Here is a 15,801-nt window from a genome sequence, read left to right as displayed (position 1 = left end):
CACACTTAGTCACAGTCTTGCCCCACGATCTAAGATTCAGCTCCCGCGTCCCTCTATTTATTCAGGAGTTCCACAGTCAACATCACTGAGGCCGTCTCTAAAAGGAGTGGTCACGTACTGTAACAGCCAAGGACTTCAATGACCTCATCTATGAAACAGACAAGAAGCAAGGAACCATGCAGATAACAAATTCAATTTAGCTCATGAGGAGAACGTATGGAGCTGCACACTTAGTCACTGTCTCGCCCCACGCTCTAAGCTTCCGCTCCCGCGTCCCTCTATTTATTCAGGAGTTCCACAGTCAACATCACTGAGGCCGTCTCTAAAAGGAGTGGTCACGTACTGTAACAGCCAAGGACTTCAATGACCTCATCTATTAAACAGACAAGAAGCAAGGAACCATGCAGATAACAAATTCAATTTAGCTCATGAGGAGAACGCATGGATCTGCACACTTAGTCACTGTCTCGCCCCACGCTCTAAGATTCAGCTCCCGCGTCCCTCTATTTATTCAGGAGTTCCACAGTCAACATCACTGAGGCCGCCTCTAAAAGGAGTGGTCACGTACTGTAACAGCCAAGGACTTCAATGACCTCATCTATGAAACAGACAAGAAGCAAGGAACCATGGAGATAACCAATTCAATTTAGCTCATGAGGAGAACGCATGGAGCTGCACACTTAGTCACTGTCTCGCCCCACGCTCTAAGATTCAGCTCCCGCATCCCTCTATTTATTCAGGAGTTCCACAGTCAACATCACTGAGGCCGTCTCTAAAAGGAGTGGTCACGTACTGTAACCGCCAAGGACTTCAATGACCTCAACAAAGATAAGACAACATGCAGACGAGGCGAAATCACAAGGCCCCCAGCACATTCCGTCACGTATTGTGCGTACTGGGCCTGCTTTGCATAATATACGTGACCACTCCTTTTAGAGACGGCCTCAGTGATGTTGACCGTGGAACTCCTGAATAAATAGAGGGACGCGGGAGCTGAATCTTAGAGTGTAGGGCGAGACTGTGACAAAGTGCGCAGCTCCATGCGTTCTCCTCATGAGCTAAATTGAACCCTGTCTCTGCATGGTTCCTTGCTTCTTGTCTGTTTAATCGAATTGATCAGTGTTTGAACCTGACATACATATATATAGTATATAGAAAAAAAACATTAAAAATAATAACGAGAGAACATAAGAAGCGAAACGTGTAGACGTTTATTGCTCTTCACCGGCGGCAAAGCTTAAACATGCCAGTGAAAATGAACAAGAATAGGTTTAAATAGTGATTGTCAAAAGTGCCATTTAGAATCAAATGAGAGAGAAATACAGGAACAGGACATGGTTGGAATACAAAATGTATTCAGCAAAACAGAATTCAGACAAAATATGATTTTTTTTTTTTTTTGTACTTACTTGTACCCGCCATAGCAGACAGAAGGTGATAGGAGAGAAGGGCTTCTCTATCCCCTCTCCAGTTGAACATTGCAACATGCTTGATCTATTATCAGTGTTTATAACAGGGGTGTCCAAAGTCTGACATTATTTAAAGGGCCCACGCCACATTCTATGGAAATAAAAGAGCAAGAAGGTGAAATGCGACGAGAAAAAGTTGCAAATGTTGACTCTAATGACACAAGGTTTTTTTCTTTATAGATGTCAGTGCGGAAAAAAAAAAAAGTCATCAAAATCAATGTTGGTGTGAATGATTGACATCTTCAAAGTATTACTTGACATCAAATGTTTCACTTTGAAATACTTTAAAGGGAAAATATTGCATATTGGCCATATAAAAATACAGTATTTTTTGACAAAAATGGTGAAAAACAACTTCATTTAGAGAGAAAAATACATAAATATTTATTTTCAACACTTTTATGAGTTGGGCCTTTTTGTATTGCCAATAATTTTATTTTTAACTTGTCATTTGTCAAAACATAATAATGAATTAAAATCTACGTCATGAATTATTGACCTTTTTCAGGCTGTTATTATTTCACATCAAATATTCCACTTACTTGACAACAAATATTCAGCTTTGAAATATTTTGCGGGAAAATATTGCATATTTTGTGTTTGCCATATAAAAACAAAGGTTTTTTTTGACAAAAAAGGCATAAAACAAACATGAAAAAATAACGAAAACCGACTGATAGTTCTCAAATTGATCTGGAATTATTTATTTTTAACACTTTCATGAATTGGCCCTTTTTGCATTCCCAATTATTTTATTTTTAACTTGTCATTTGTCAAAACATAATAATGAATTAAAATCTACATTACGAATTATTGACCTACTTCAGGCTGTTATTATTTCACATCAAATATTCCACTTGACATCAAATATTTCACTTTGAAATACTTTGAGGCGAAAATATTGCATATTTTGTGTTTGTCATATCAAAACAAAGTTATTTTTGACACAAAAGGCATAAAACAAACATGAAAAAATAACGAAAGCCGACTGATAGTTCTCAACTTCATCTAGAAATATTTATTTTTAACACTTTTATGAGTTGGGCCTTTTTGCATTCCCAATAATTTTATTTTCAACTTGTCATTTGTCAAAACATAATAATGAATTAAAATCTACGTCATGAATTATTGACCTTTTTCAGGCTGTTATTATTTCACATCAAATATTCCACTTACTTGACATCAAATATTTCACTTTGAAATACTTTGAGGAGAAAATATTGCATATTTTGTGTTTTCCATATCAAAAATAAAGTCTTTTTTGACAAAAAGGCATAAAACAAACATGAAAAAATAACAAAAACCGACTGATAGTTCTCAACTTGATCTAGAATTATTTATTTTTAACACTTTTATGAGTTGGGCCTTTTTGTATTGCCAATAATTTTATTTTTAACTTGTCATTTGTCAAAACATAATAATGAATTAAAATCTACGTCATGAATTATTGACCTATTTCAGGCTGTTATTATTTCACATCAAATATTCCACTTGACATCAAATATTTCACTTTGAAATACTTTGAGGCGAAAATATTGCATATTTTGTGTTTGCCATATAAAAACAAAGTTATTTTTGACAAAAAAGGCATAAAACAAACGTGAAAAAAATAACGAAAACCGACTGATGGTTCTCAACTTTTCTAGAATTATTTATTTTTAACACTTTTATGAATTGGGCCTTTTTGTATGCCCAATAATTTTATTTTTAACTTGTCATTTGTCAAAACATAATAATGAAGTAAAATCTACGTTACTAATTATTGACCTATGTCAGGTTGTTATTATTTCACATCAAATATTCCACTTACTTGACATCAAATATTTCATTTTGAAATATTATGAGCGGAAAATATTGCATATTTTGTGTTTGCCATATCAAAAATAAAGTGTTTTGTTTTTTTTGACAAAAAAGGCATAAAACAAATATGAAAAAATAACGAAAACCGACTGATAGTTCTCAACTTGATCTAGAATTATGTATTTTTAACACTTTTATTAGTTGGGCCTTTTTGCATTCCCAATAATTTCATTTTCAACTTGTCATTTGTCAAAACATAATAATGAAGTAAAATCTACGTCATGAATTATTGACCTACTTCAGGCTGTTATTATTTCACATCAAATATTCCACTTACTTGACAACAAATATTCAGCTTTGAAATATTTTGCGGGGAAAATATTGCATATTTTATGTTTGCCAAATTAAAAATAAAGTCTTTTTTGACAAAAAGGCATAAAACAAAATGGAAAAAATAACAAAAACCGACTGATGGTTCTCAACTTCATCTAGAAATATTTATCCTTAACACTTTTATGAGTTGGGCCTTTTTGCATTCCCAATAATTTTATTTTTAACTTGTCATTTGTCAAAACATAATAATGAAGTAAAATCTACATTACGAATTATTGACCTATTTCAGGCTGTTATTATTTCACATCAAATATTCCACTTACTTGACATCAAATGTTTCACTTTGAAATACTTTAAAGGGAAAATATTGCATATTTGCCATATAAAAATACAGTATTTTTTGACAAAAATGGTGAAAAACAAACATGAAAAAATAATGAAAACCGACAGATAGTTCTCAACTTCATTTAGAGAGAAAAATACATAAATATTTATTTTTAACACTTTTAAGAGTTGGGCCTTTTTGCATTCCCAATAATTGTATTTTTAACTTGTCATTTGTCAAAACATAATAATGAAGTAAAATCTACCTTATGAATTATTGACCTATGTCAGGTTGTATTTAATTCACATCAAATATTCCACTTAATTGACATGAAATATTCCACTTTGAAATATTTCGAGGGGAAAATATTGTGTATTTTGTGTTTGCCATATCAAAAATAAAGTGTTTTTTTGGGACAAAAAAAGGCATAAAACAAATATGAAAAAATATCAAAAACCGACTGATTGTTCTCAACTTCATCTAAAAATATTTATTCTTAACACTTTTATGAATTGGGCCTTTTTGCATTCCCAATAATTTTATTTTTAACTTGTCATTTGTCAAAACATAATAATGAAGTAAAATCTACCTTATGAATTATTGACCTATTTCAGGCTGTTATTATTTCACATCAAATATTCCACTTACTTGACAACAAATATTCAGCTTTGAAATATTTTGCGGGAAAATATTGCATATTTTGTGTTTGCCATATAAAAACAAAGTTATTTTTGACAAAAAAGGCATAAAACAAACATGAAAAAATAACGAAAACCGACTGATAGTTCTCAACTTGATCTGGAATTATTTATTTTTAACACTTTTATGAGTTGGGCCTTTTTGTATTCCCAATAATTTTATTTTCAACTTGTCATTTGTCAAAACATAATAATGAAGTAAAATCTACGTTACGAATTATTGACCTATGTCAGGTTGTATTTAATTCACATCAAATATTCCACTTACTTGACATCAAATATTCCACTTTGAAATATTTTGAGGGTAAAATATTGCATATTTTGTGTTTGCCATATCAAAACAAAGGGTTTTTTTTGACAAAGAAGGTATAAAACAAACATGAAAAAATAACGAAAACCGACTGATAGTTCTCAACTTTTCTAGAATTATTTATTTTCAACACTTTTATGAGTTGGGCCTTTTTGCATTCCCAATAATTTTATTTTTAACTTGTCATTTGTCAAAACATAATAATGAAGTAAAATCTACGTCATGAATTATTGACCTTTTTCAGGCTGTTATTATTTCACATCAAATATTCCACTTACTTGACATCAAATATTTCATTTTGAAATGTGAGGGGGAAATATTGCATATTTTGTGTTTTTCATATCAAAATAAAGTCTTTTTGACAAAAAGGCAAAAAACAAACATGAAAAAATAACAAAAACTGACTGATTGTTCTCAACTTGATCTAGAAATATTTATTTTTAACACTTTATGAGTTGGGCCTTTTTGTATTCCCAATAATTTTATTTTCAACTTGTCATTTGTCAAAACATAATAATGAAGTAAAATCTACGTCATGAATTATTGACCTATTTCAGGTTGTAATTATTTCACATCAAATATTCCACTTACTTGACATCAAATATTTCACTTTGAAATATTTTGAGGGTTAAAATATTGCATATTTTGTGTTTGCCATATAAAAACAAAGGTTTTTTTTGACAAAGAAGGTATAAAACAAACATGAAAAAATAACGAAAACCAACTGATAGTTCTCAACTTTTCTAGAATTATTTATTTTCAACACTTTTATGAGTTGGGCCTTTTTGCATTCCCAATAATTTTATTTTTAACTTGTCATTTGTCAAACATAATAATGAAGTAAAATCTACGTCATGAATTATTGACCTTTTTCAGGCTGTTATTTCACATCAAATATTCCACTTACTTGACATCAAATATTTCATTTTGAAATGTGAGAGGGGAAATATTGCATATTTTGTGTTTTTCATATCAAAAATAAAGGTCTTTTTTGACAAAAAGGCAAAAAACAAACATGAAAAAATAACAAAAACTGACTGATTGTTCTCAACTTGATCTAGAAATATTTATTTTTACACTTTTATGAGTTGGGCCTTTTTGTATTCCCAATAATTTTATTTTCAACTTGTCATTTGTCAAAACATAATAATGAAGTAAAATCTACGTCATGAATTATTGACCTTTTTCAGGCTGTTATTATTTCACATCAAATATTCCACTTGACATCAAATATTTCACTTTGAAATACTTTGAGGATAAAATATTGCATATTTTGTGTTTGCCATACAAAAACAAAGTTATTTTTGACAAAAAAGGCATAAAACAAACATGAAAAAAATAACGAAAAGCGACTGATGGTTCTCAACTTTTCTAGAATTATTTATTTTCAACACTTTTATGAGTTGGGCCTTTTTGCATTCCCAATAATTTTATTTTTAACTTGTCATTTGTCAAAACATAATAATGAATTAAAATCTACCTTATGAATTTTTTACCTATTTCAGGCTGTTATTATTTCACATCAAATATTCCACTTAATTGACATGAAATATTCCACTTTGAAATATTTCGAGGGGAAAATATTGTGTATTTTGTGTTTGCCATATCAAAAATAAAGTGTTTTTTTGGGACAAAAAAAGGCATAAAACAAATATGAAAAAATATCAAAAACCGACTGATTGTTCTCAACTTCATCTAAAAATATTTATCTTAACACTTTTATGAATTGGGCCTTTTTGCATTCCCAATAATTTTATTTTTAACTTGTCATTTGTCAAAACATAATAATGAAGTAAAATCTACCTTATGAATTATTGACCTATTTCAGGCTGTTATTATTTCACATCAAATATTCCACTTACTTGACAACAAATATTCAGCTTTGAAATATTTTGCGGGAAAATATTGCATATTTGTGTTTGCCATATAAAAACAAAGTTATTTTTGACAAAAAAGGCATAAAACAAACATGAAAAAATAACGAAAACCGACTGATAGTTCTCAACTTGATCTGGAATTATTTATTTTTAACACTTTTATGAGTTGGGCCTTTTTGCATTCCCAATAATTTTATTTTTAACTTGTCATTTGTCAAAACATAATAATGAAGTAAAATCTACGTCATGAATTATTGACCTATGTCAGGCTGTTATTATTTCACATCAAATATTCACTTACTTGACATCAAATATTTCACTTTGAAATACTTTGAGGCGAAAATATTGCATATTTTGTGTTTGCCATATAAAAACAAAGTTATTTTTGACAAAAAAAGGCATAAAACAAACATGAAAACATAACGAAAAGCGACTGATCGTTCTCAACTTGATCTAGAATTATTTATTTTTAACACTTTTATGAATTGGGCTTTTTTGTATTCCCGATAATTTTATTTCTAACTTGTCATTTGTCAAAACATAATAATGAATTAAAATCAATTTGATGAATTATTGACCAATTTTTAATTCACATCAAATATTCCACCTTTGGAGGAAAGTATTGCATATTTTTTGTTTTTGCCATAAAAACAGAGTACTGGCAAAAAAGTAGTAAAACTTCAAAATATACTTCCTATCCGCACAGAACTTAGTTTGATGTAGAGATTTACGCATCAAATAAAAAATCTATGACTTTAAAAAAAACATTTACTTGACTGAGGCCCTTTCTGGGTCGCCGAGACCATACTTGAAGTCCTAAAGGTTGAAAAAATATTGTATTGTTTTTGAAAATGAGAAATATCAAAACGGCCCCCCCCGCCTGCCTTGATTTTTCAGGGCCTCAGTGGGAAAAGTTTGGACACCCCTGGTGCCGCTAGTAGATATTCTGCTCTTCTTTTATTTGTTTCGGGGAACCTTTTCACCGAGGGGAACTTCCATCAGTTTCTGTAAGAGAGGATCCAGGTACAACACTTTTGAGTTTTTCTGCAACATTCTCACTGGTTGACATATTTTCTGTTGAGCAGCTGCCTTGAGAGTCTAATCTGTGACTTCCAGTGTTTCCTGCCAGTATCAAAAACTAACAGCAGGTCCTTAAAAAAGGCGTGGATGATCTTTGACCAGCATTTTCCTCCATATAGAGGATCTTTGAATTGTGCTTTTTTTTGTAGGTCTTTAAAGGCCTACTGAAATGAGATGTTCTTATTTAAACGGGAACAGCAGCTCTATTCTATGTGTCGTACTTCATCATTTCCCGATATTGCCATATTTTTTGCTGAAAGGATTTAGCTAGAGAACATCGACGATAAAATTCGCAACTTTTGGTTGCTAATAAAAAAGCCTTGCCTGTACAGGAAGTAGCAGACGATGTTGCGCGTGACGTCACGGGTTGTAGAGCTCCCTCACATCTGAACATTGTTTACAATCATGGCCACCAGCAGCGAGAGCGATTCGGACCGAGAAAGCGACGATTTCCCCATTAATTTGAGCGAGGGATGAAAGATTCGTGGATGAGGAAAGTGAGAGTGAAGGACTACAAAAAAAAAAGGACTATACAGTGGGAGCGATTTAGATGTTATTAGACACATTTACTAGGATAATTCTGAAAATCCCTTATCTTTATTATATGGTCGTACCTGTACAACCTGAAGGTCGGCCCCGCACCTTTCTTCAGCACCATGCCCATCTCTGCCCTTCGCAAGGGACCCTCTTTGAAACACGATCTTTCGAAGTGAATTGTGAAGTGAATTCTATTTATATAGCGCTTTTTCTCAAGTGACTCAAAGCGCTTTACATAGTGACACCCAATATCTAAGTTACATTTAAACCAGTGTGGGTGGCACTGGGAGCAGGTGGGTAAAGTGTCTTGCCCAAGGACACAACGGCAGTGACTAGGATGGCGGAAGCGGGGATCGAACCTGCAACCCTCAAGTTGCTGGCACGGCCACTCTACCAACTCTACCAATGATCGCTGAATAATACACTGTACTTTGAGTGTGTGGTCCAATCCGATAGTAAAAGTGTGCGTAAACCTGGCACTTTTGTCAACGGAATTTGGCACAGCAGGATGAAAAAAAAAAGCCGGAGGGGTGTGGTGACCGCCAGTGTCTCCAAGGGAAGCCACGTTTCTCGACGAGGCGAAGGCGGCCGGGCTGAGATTTTTGTTTTGTTTTCCTCCTCCTCCACGGTGGAAGCATCCGACGGTCGGTGTGGCCGGCGGGAGGAGGCAAGAGAGTCCGCAGCTGCCTCTCTGACAGGCGCAGGAGGAACGACGCAAGCTCTCCGCTCATGTCTACGGTAAGAGCCGACTTATTACCACCACTTTCTCACCGAAACCTGCCGTTTGACATGTGGTCGGGAACCATGTTCGCTTGACCGCTCTGTTGTGAAGTGAAGTGAATTAGAACTTTCACAGTATCATGTTAGACCCGCTCGACATCCATTGCTTTCCTCCTCTCCAAGGTTTCTCATAGTCATTCACATTGACATCCCCACTGGGTGGGAGTTTTCCTTGCCCTTATGTGGGCCTACCGAGGATGTCGTAGTGGTTTGTGCAGCCCTTTGAGACACTAGTGATTCAGGGCTATATAAGTAAACATTGATTGATTTATATAGCGCTTTTTCTCTAGTGACTCAAAGCGCTTCACATAGTGAAACCCAATATCTAAGTGACATTTAAACCAGTGTCGGTGGCACTGGGAGCAGGTGGGTAAAGTGTCTTGCCCAAGGACACAACGGCAGTGACTAGGATGGCGGAAGCGGGAATCGAACCGGCAACCCTCAAGTTGCTGACACGGCCACTCTACCAACTCTACCAATGATCGCTGAATAATACACTGTACTTTGAGTGTGTGGTCCAATCCGATAGTAAAAGTGTGCGTAAACCTGGCACTTTTGTCAACGGAATTTGGCACAACAGGATGAAAAAAAAAAAGCCGGAGGGGTGTGGTGACCGCCAGTGTCTCCAAGGGAAGCCACGTTTCTCGACGAGGCGAAGGCGGCCGGGCTGAGATTTTTTTCTTGTTTTCCCCCTCCTCCACGGTGGAAGCATCCGACGGTCGGGGGTGGCCGGTGGGAGGAGGCAAGAGAGTCCGCAGCTGCCTCTCTGACAGGCGCAGGAGGAACGACGCAAGCTCTCCGCTCATGTCTACGGTAAGAGCCGACTTAATACCACCATTTTCGCACCGAAACCTGCCGTTTGACATGTGGTAGGGAACCATGTTGGCTTGACCGCTCTGTTGTGAAGCGAAGTGAATTAGAACTTTCACAGTATCATGTTAGACCCGCTCGACATCCATTGCTTTCCTCCTCTCCAAGGTTTCTCATAGTCATTCACATTGACATCCCCACTGGGTGGGAGTTTTCCTTGGCCTTATGTGGGCCTACCGAGGATGTCGTAGTGGTTTGTGCAGCCCTTTGAGACACTAGTGATTCAGGGCTATATAAGTAAACATTGATTGATTTATATAGCGCTTTTTCTCTAGTGACTCAAAGCGCTTTACATAGTGAAACCCAATATCTAAGTTACATTTAAAGCAGTGTGGGTGGCACCGGGAGCAGGTGGGTTAAGTGTCTTGCCCAAGGACACAACGGCAGTGACTAGGACGGCGGAAGCGGGGATCGAACCTGGAACCCTCAAGTTGCTGGCACGGCCGCTCTACCAACCGAGTATACCGCCCCAAACTGTTCCATAGTAAAGCTCCACCGTCATCTTTCGGGAATGTAAACAACGAAACACCGGCTGTGTTTGTGTTGCCAAAGGCGGCCGCAACACAATAATAATAATAATAATGGATTAGATTTATATCGCGCTTTTCTATTGTTATATACTCAAAGCGCTCACAGAGAAGTGGGAACCCATCATTCATTCACACCTGGTGGTGGTAAGCTACATCTGTAGCCACAGCTGCCCTGGGGTAGACTGCCAGTTTGCGCCTACCACCTATCATTTATTCATCATTCATTCACCAGTGTGAGCGGCACCGGGGGCAAAGGGTGAAGTGTCCTGCCCAAGGACACAACGGCAGCGTTTTGGATGTCAATTGGTGGGAAGCGAACCTGCAACCCTCAGGTTTCTGGTATAGCCGCTCTACCCACTACGCCATGCCGCTTCCCACTTACAGCTTTCTTCTTTGACGTCTCCATTATTCATTGAACAAATTGCAAAAGATTCAGCGACACAGATGTCCATAATACCGTGGAATTATGCGATGAAAAGAGACGACTTAGAGCTGGGAACGGTGCTGGAACAAAATGTCCGCTGCAAAGCGTGACGTCACGCGCACACGTCATCATACCGCGACGTTTTAGCATGATACTTCCGCGGGGAAATTTTAAATTGCAATTTAGTATTGGCATGTGTTGCAATGTCAATATTTCATCATTGATATATAAACTATTAAACTGCGTGGTCGGTAGTAGTGGCTTTCAGTAGGCCTTTAAAAATATCAGCAACTCATATGAAACGGGGTTTGTAACTAACTTGATGCCATTCCCAGATGAAGTTGAAAGTGGATGTCAATAGGTGGGAAGCGAACCTGCGACACTCAGGTTTCTGGTATAGCCGCTCTACCCACTACGCCATGCCGCTTCCCACTTACAGCTTTCTTCTTTGACGTCTCCATTATTCATTGAACAAATTGCAAAAGATTCAGCGACACAGATGTCCATAATACCGTGGAATTATGCGATGAAAAGAGACGACTTAGAGCTGGGAACGGTGCTGGAACAAAATGTCCGCTACAAAGCGTGACGTCACGCGCACACGTCATCATACCGCGACGTTTTAGCATGATACTTCCGCCGGGAAATTTTAAATTGCAATTTAGTAAACTAAAAAGGCCGTATTGGCATGTGTTGCAATGTTAATATTTAATCATTGATATATAAACTATTAAACTGCGTGGTCGCTAGTAGTGGCTTTCAGTAGGCCTTTAAAAATATCAGCAACTCATATGAAACGGGGTTTGTAACTAACTTGATGCCGTTTCCAGATGAAGTTGAAAGTGGATGTCAATAGGTGGGAAGCGAACCTGCAACCCTCAGGTTTCTGGTATAGCCGCTCTACCCACTACGCCATGCCGCTTCCCACTTACAGCTTTCTTCTTTGACGTCTCCATTATTCATTGAACAAATTGCAAAAGATTCAGCGACACAGACGTCCAGAATACCGTGGAATTATGCGATGAAAAGAGACGACTTAGAGCTGGGAACGGTGCTGGAACAAAATGTCCGCTGCAAAGCGTGACGTCACGCGCACACGTCATCATACCGCGACGTTTTAGCATGATACTTCCGCGGGGAAATTTTAAATTGCAATTTAGTATTGGCATGTGTTGCAATGTTAATATTTCATCATTGATATATAAACTATCAGACTGCGTGGTTGGTAGTAGTGGCTTTCAGTAGGCCTTTAAAAATATCAGCAACTCATATGAAACGGGGTTTGTAACTAACTTGATGCCATTCCCAGATGAAGTTGAAAGTGGATGTCAATAGGTGGGAAGCGAACCTGCAACCCTCAGGTTTCTGGTATAGCCGCTCTACCCACTACGCCATGCCGCTTCCCACTTACAGCTTTCTTCTTTGACGTCTCCATTATTCATTGAACAAATTGCAAAAGATTCAGCGACACAGATGTCCATAATACCGTGGAATTATGCGATGAAAAGAGACGACTTAGAGCTGGGAACGGTGCTGGAACAAAATGTCCACTGCAAAGCGTGACGTCAAGCGCACACGTCATCATACCGCGACGTTTTAGCATGATACTTCCGCGGGGAAATTTAAAATTGCAATTAAGTAAACTAAAAAGGCCGTATTGGCATGTGTTGCAATGTTAATATTTCATCATTGATATATAAACTATCAGACTGCGTGGTTGGTAGTTGTGGCTTTCAGTAGGTCTTTAAAGATATCAGCAACTCATATGAAACGAGGTTTGTAACTAACTTGATGCCATTCCCAGATGAAGTTGAAAGTGGATGTCAATAGGTGGGAAGCGAACCTGCAACCCTCAGGTTTCTGGTATAGCCGCTCTACCCACTACGCCATGCCGCTTCCCACCTACAGCTTTCTTCTTTGACGTCTCCATTATTCATTGAACAAATTGCAAAAGATTCAGCGACACAGATGTCCATAATACCGTGGAATTATGCGATGAAAAGAGACGACTTAGAGCTGGGAACGGTGCTGGAACAAAATGTCCGCTGCAAAGCGTCACGTCACGCGCACACGTCATCATACCGCGACGTTTTAGCATGATACTTCCGCCGGGAAATTTAAAATTGCAATTTAGTAAACTAAAGCGGCCGTATTGGCATGTGTTGCAATGTTAATATTTCATCATTGATATATAAACTATCAGACTGCGTGGTCGCTAGTTGTGGCTTTCAGTAGGCCTTTAAAAATATCAGCAACTCATATGAAACGGGGGTTGTAACTAACTTGATGCCATTCCCAGATGAAGTTGAAAGTGGATGTCAATAGGTGGGAAGCGAACCTGCAACCCTCAGGTTTCTGGTATAGCCGCTCTACCCACTACGCCATGCCGCTTCCCACCTACAGCTTTCTTCTTTGACGTCTCCATTATTCATTGAACAAATTGCAAAAGATTCAGCGACACAGATGTCCATAATACCGTGGAATTATGCGATGAAAAGAGACGACTTATAGCTGGGAACGGTGCTGGAACAAAATGTCCGCTACAAAGCGTGACGTCACGCGCACACGTCATCATACCGCGACGTTTTAGCATGGTACTTCCGCCGGGAAATTTAAAATTGCAATTTAGTAAACTAAAGCGGCCGTATTGGCATGTGTTGCAATGTTAATATTTCATCATTGATATATAAACTATTAAACTGCGTGGTCGCTAGTTGTGGCTTTCAGTAGGCCTTTAAAAATATCAGCAACTCATATGAAACGGGGTTTGTAACTAACTTGATGCCATTCCCAGATGAAGTTGAAAGTGGATGTCAATAGGTGGGAAGCGAACCTGCAACCCTCAGGTTTCTGGTATAGCCGCTCTACCCACTACGCCACGCCGCTTCCCACCTACAGCTTTCTTCTTTGACGTCTCCATTATTCATTGAACAAATTGCAAAAGATTCAGCGACACAGACGTCCATAATACCGTGGAATTATGCGATGAAAAGAGACGACTTAGAGCTGGGAACGGTGCTGGAACAAAATGTCCGCTGCAAAGCGTGACGTCACGCGCACACGTCATCATACCGCGACGTTTTAGCATGATACTTCCGCCGGGAAATTTAAAATTGCAATTTAGTAAACTAAAGCGGCCGTATTGGCATGTGTTGCAATGTTAATATTTCATCATTGATATATAAACTATTAAACTGCGTGGTCGCTAGTTGTGGCTTTCAGTAGGCCTTTAAAAATATCAGCAACTCATATGAAACGGGGTTTGTAACTAACTTGATGCCATTCCCAGATGAAGTTGAAAGTGGATGTCAATAGGTGGGAAGCGAACCTGCGACCCTCAGGTTTCTGGTATAGCCGCTCTACCCACTACGCCATGCCGCTTCCCACCTACAGCTTTCTTCTTTGACGTCTCCATTATTCATTGAACAAATTGCAAAAGATTCAGCGACACAGATGTCCATAATACCGTGGAATTATGCGATGAAAACAGACGACTTAGAGCTGGGAACGGTGCTGGAACAAAATGTCCGCTGCAAAGCGTGACGTCACGCGCACAAGTCATCATACCGCGACGTTTTAGCATGATACTTCCGCCGGGAAATTTTAAATTGCAATTTAGTAAACTAAAAAGGCCGTATTGGCATGAGTTGCAATGTTAATATTTCATCATTGATATATAAACTATTAAACTGCGTGGTCGCTAGTTGTGGCTTTCAGTAGGCCTTTAAAAATATCAGCAACTCATATGAAACGGGGTTTGTAACTAACTTGATGCCATTCCCAGATGAAGTTGAAAGTGGATGTCAATAGGTGGGAAGCGAACCTGCAACCCTCAGGTTTCTGGTATAGCCGCTCTACCCACTACGCCATGACGCTTCCCACTTACAGCTTTCTTCTTTGACGTCTCCATTATTCATTGAACAAATTGCAAAAGATTCAGCGACACAGACGTCCATAATACCGTGGAATTATGCGATGAAAAGAGACGACTTAGAGCTGGGAACGGTGCTGGAACAAAATGTCCGCTGCAAAGCGTCACGTCACGCGCACACGTCATCATACCGCGACGTTTTAGCATGATACTTCCGCCGGGAAATTTTAAATTGCAATTTAGTATTGGCATGTGTTGCAATGTTAATATTTCATCATTGATATATAAACTATCAGACTGCGTGGTCGCTAGTAGTGGCTTTCAGTAGGCCTTTAAAAATATCAGCAACTCATATGAAACGGGGTTTGTAACTAACTTGATGCCATTCCCAGATGAAGTTGAAAGTGGATGTCAATAGGTGGGAAGCGAACCTGCAACCCTCAGGTTTCTGGTATAGCCGCTCTACCCACTACGCCATGCCGCTTCCCACTTACAGCTTTCTTCTTTGACGTCTCCACTATTCATTGAACAAATTGCAAAAGATTCAGCGACACAGATGTCCATAATACCGTGGAATTATGCGGTGAAAAGAGACGACTTATAGCTGGGAACGGTGCTGGAACAAAATGTCCGCTACAAAGCGTGACGTCACGCGCACACGTCATCATACCGCGACGTTTTAGCATGATACTTCCGCCGGGAAATTTTAAATTGCAATTTAGTATTGGCATGTGTTGCAATGTTAATATTTCATCATTGATATATAAACTATCAGACTGCGTGGTCGCTAGAAGTGGCTTTCAGTAGGCCTTTAAAAATATCAGCAACTCATATGAAACGGGGTTTGTAACTAACTTGATGCCGTTTCCAGATGAAGTTGAAAGTGGATGTCAATAG

At 38.0% G+C, this 15,801-nt stretch overlaps 2 protein-coding genes across 4 annotated transcripts in view; both read right to left on the bottom strand.

Annotated features, from left to right (window-relative positions):
* The window catches only part of irf9 (interferon regulatory factor 9), a 60,377-nt gene extending 58,828 nt beyond the window's left edge, over positions 1-1,549 (bottom strand). Inside the window, exon 1 of the mRNA XM_061921317.1 lies at positions 1,410-1,549. The gene's annotated coding sequence lies outside the window, so the exon portion shown is untranslated. The remainder of the gene's footprint in view (positions 1-1,409) is intronic.
* LOC133569139 (E3 ubiquitin-protein ligase RNF31-like) overlaps positions 1,189-15,801 on the bottom strand; it is a 74,989-nt gene continuing 60,376 nt past the window's right edge. For 2 of the 3 annotated variants that reach the window (XM_061921313.1, XM_061921315.1), the window contains exon 24: positions 1,189-7,817. In XM_061921313.1, coding sequence (XP_061777297.1) covers positions 7,770-7,817 — 48 coding nt within the window. In that variant the 3' untranslated portion in view covers positions 1,189-7,769. The remainder of the gene's footprint in view (positions 7,818-15,801) is intronic. The other variant, XR_009809762.1, reaches the window with a different exon arrangement.

Source organism: Nerophis ophidion, linkage group LG15 (genome assembly GCF_033978795.1).
Source record: "Nerophis ophidion isolate RoL-2023_Sa linkage group LG15, RoL_Noph_v1.0, whole genome shotgun sequence".
Lineage (NCBI taxonomy): Eukaryota > Metazoa > Chordata > Actinopteri > Syngnathiformes > Syngnathidae > Nerophis > Nerophis ophidion.
Note: the sequence above shows the minus strand (reverse complement) of the source record. Positions and strands in the feature narration are given on the sequence as shown.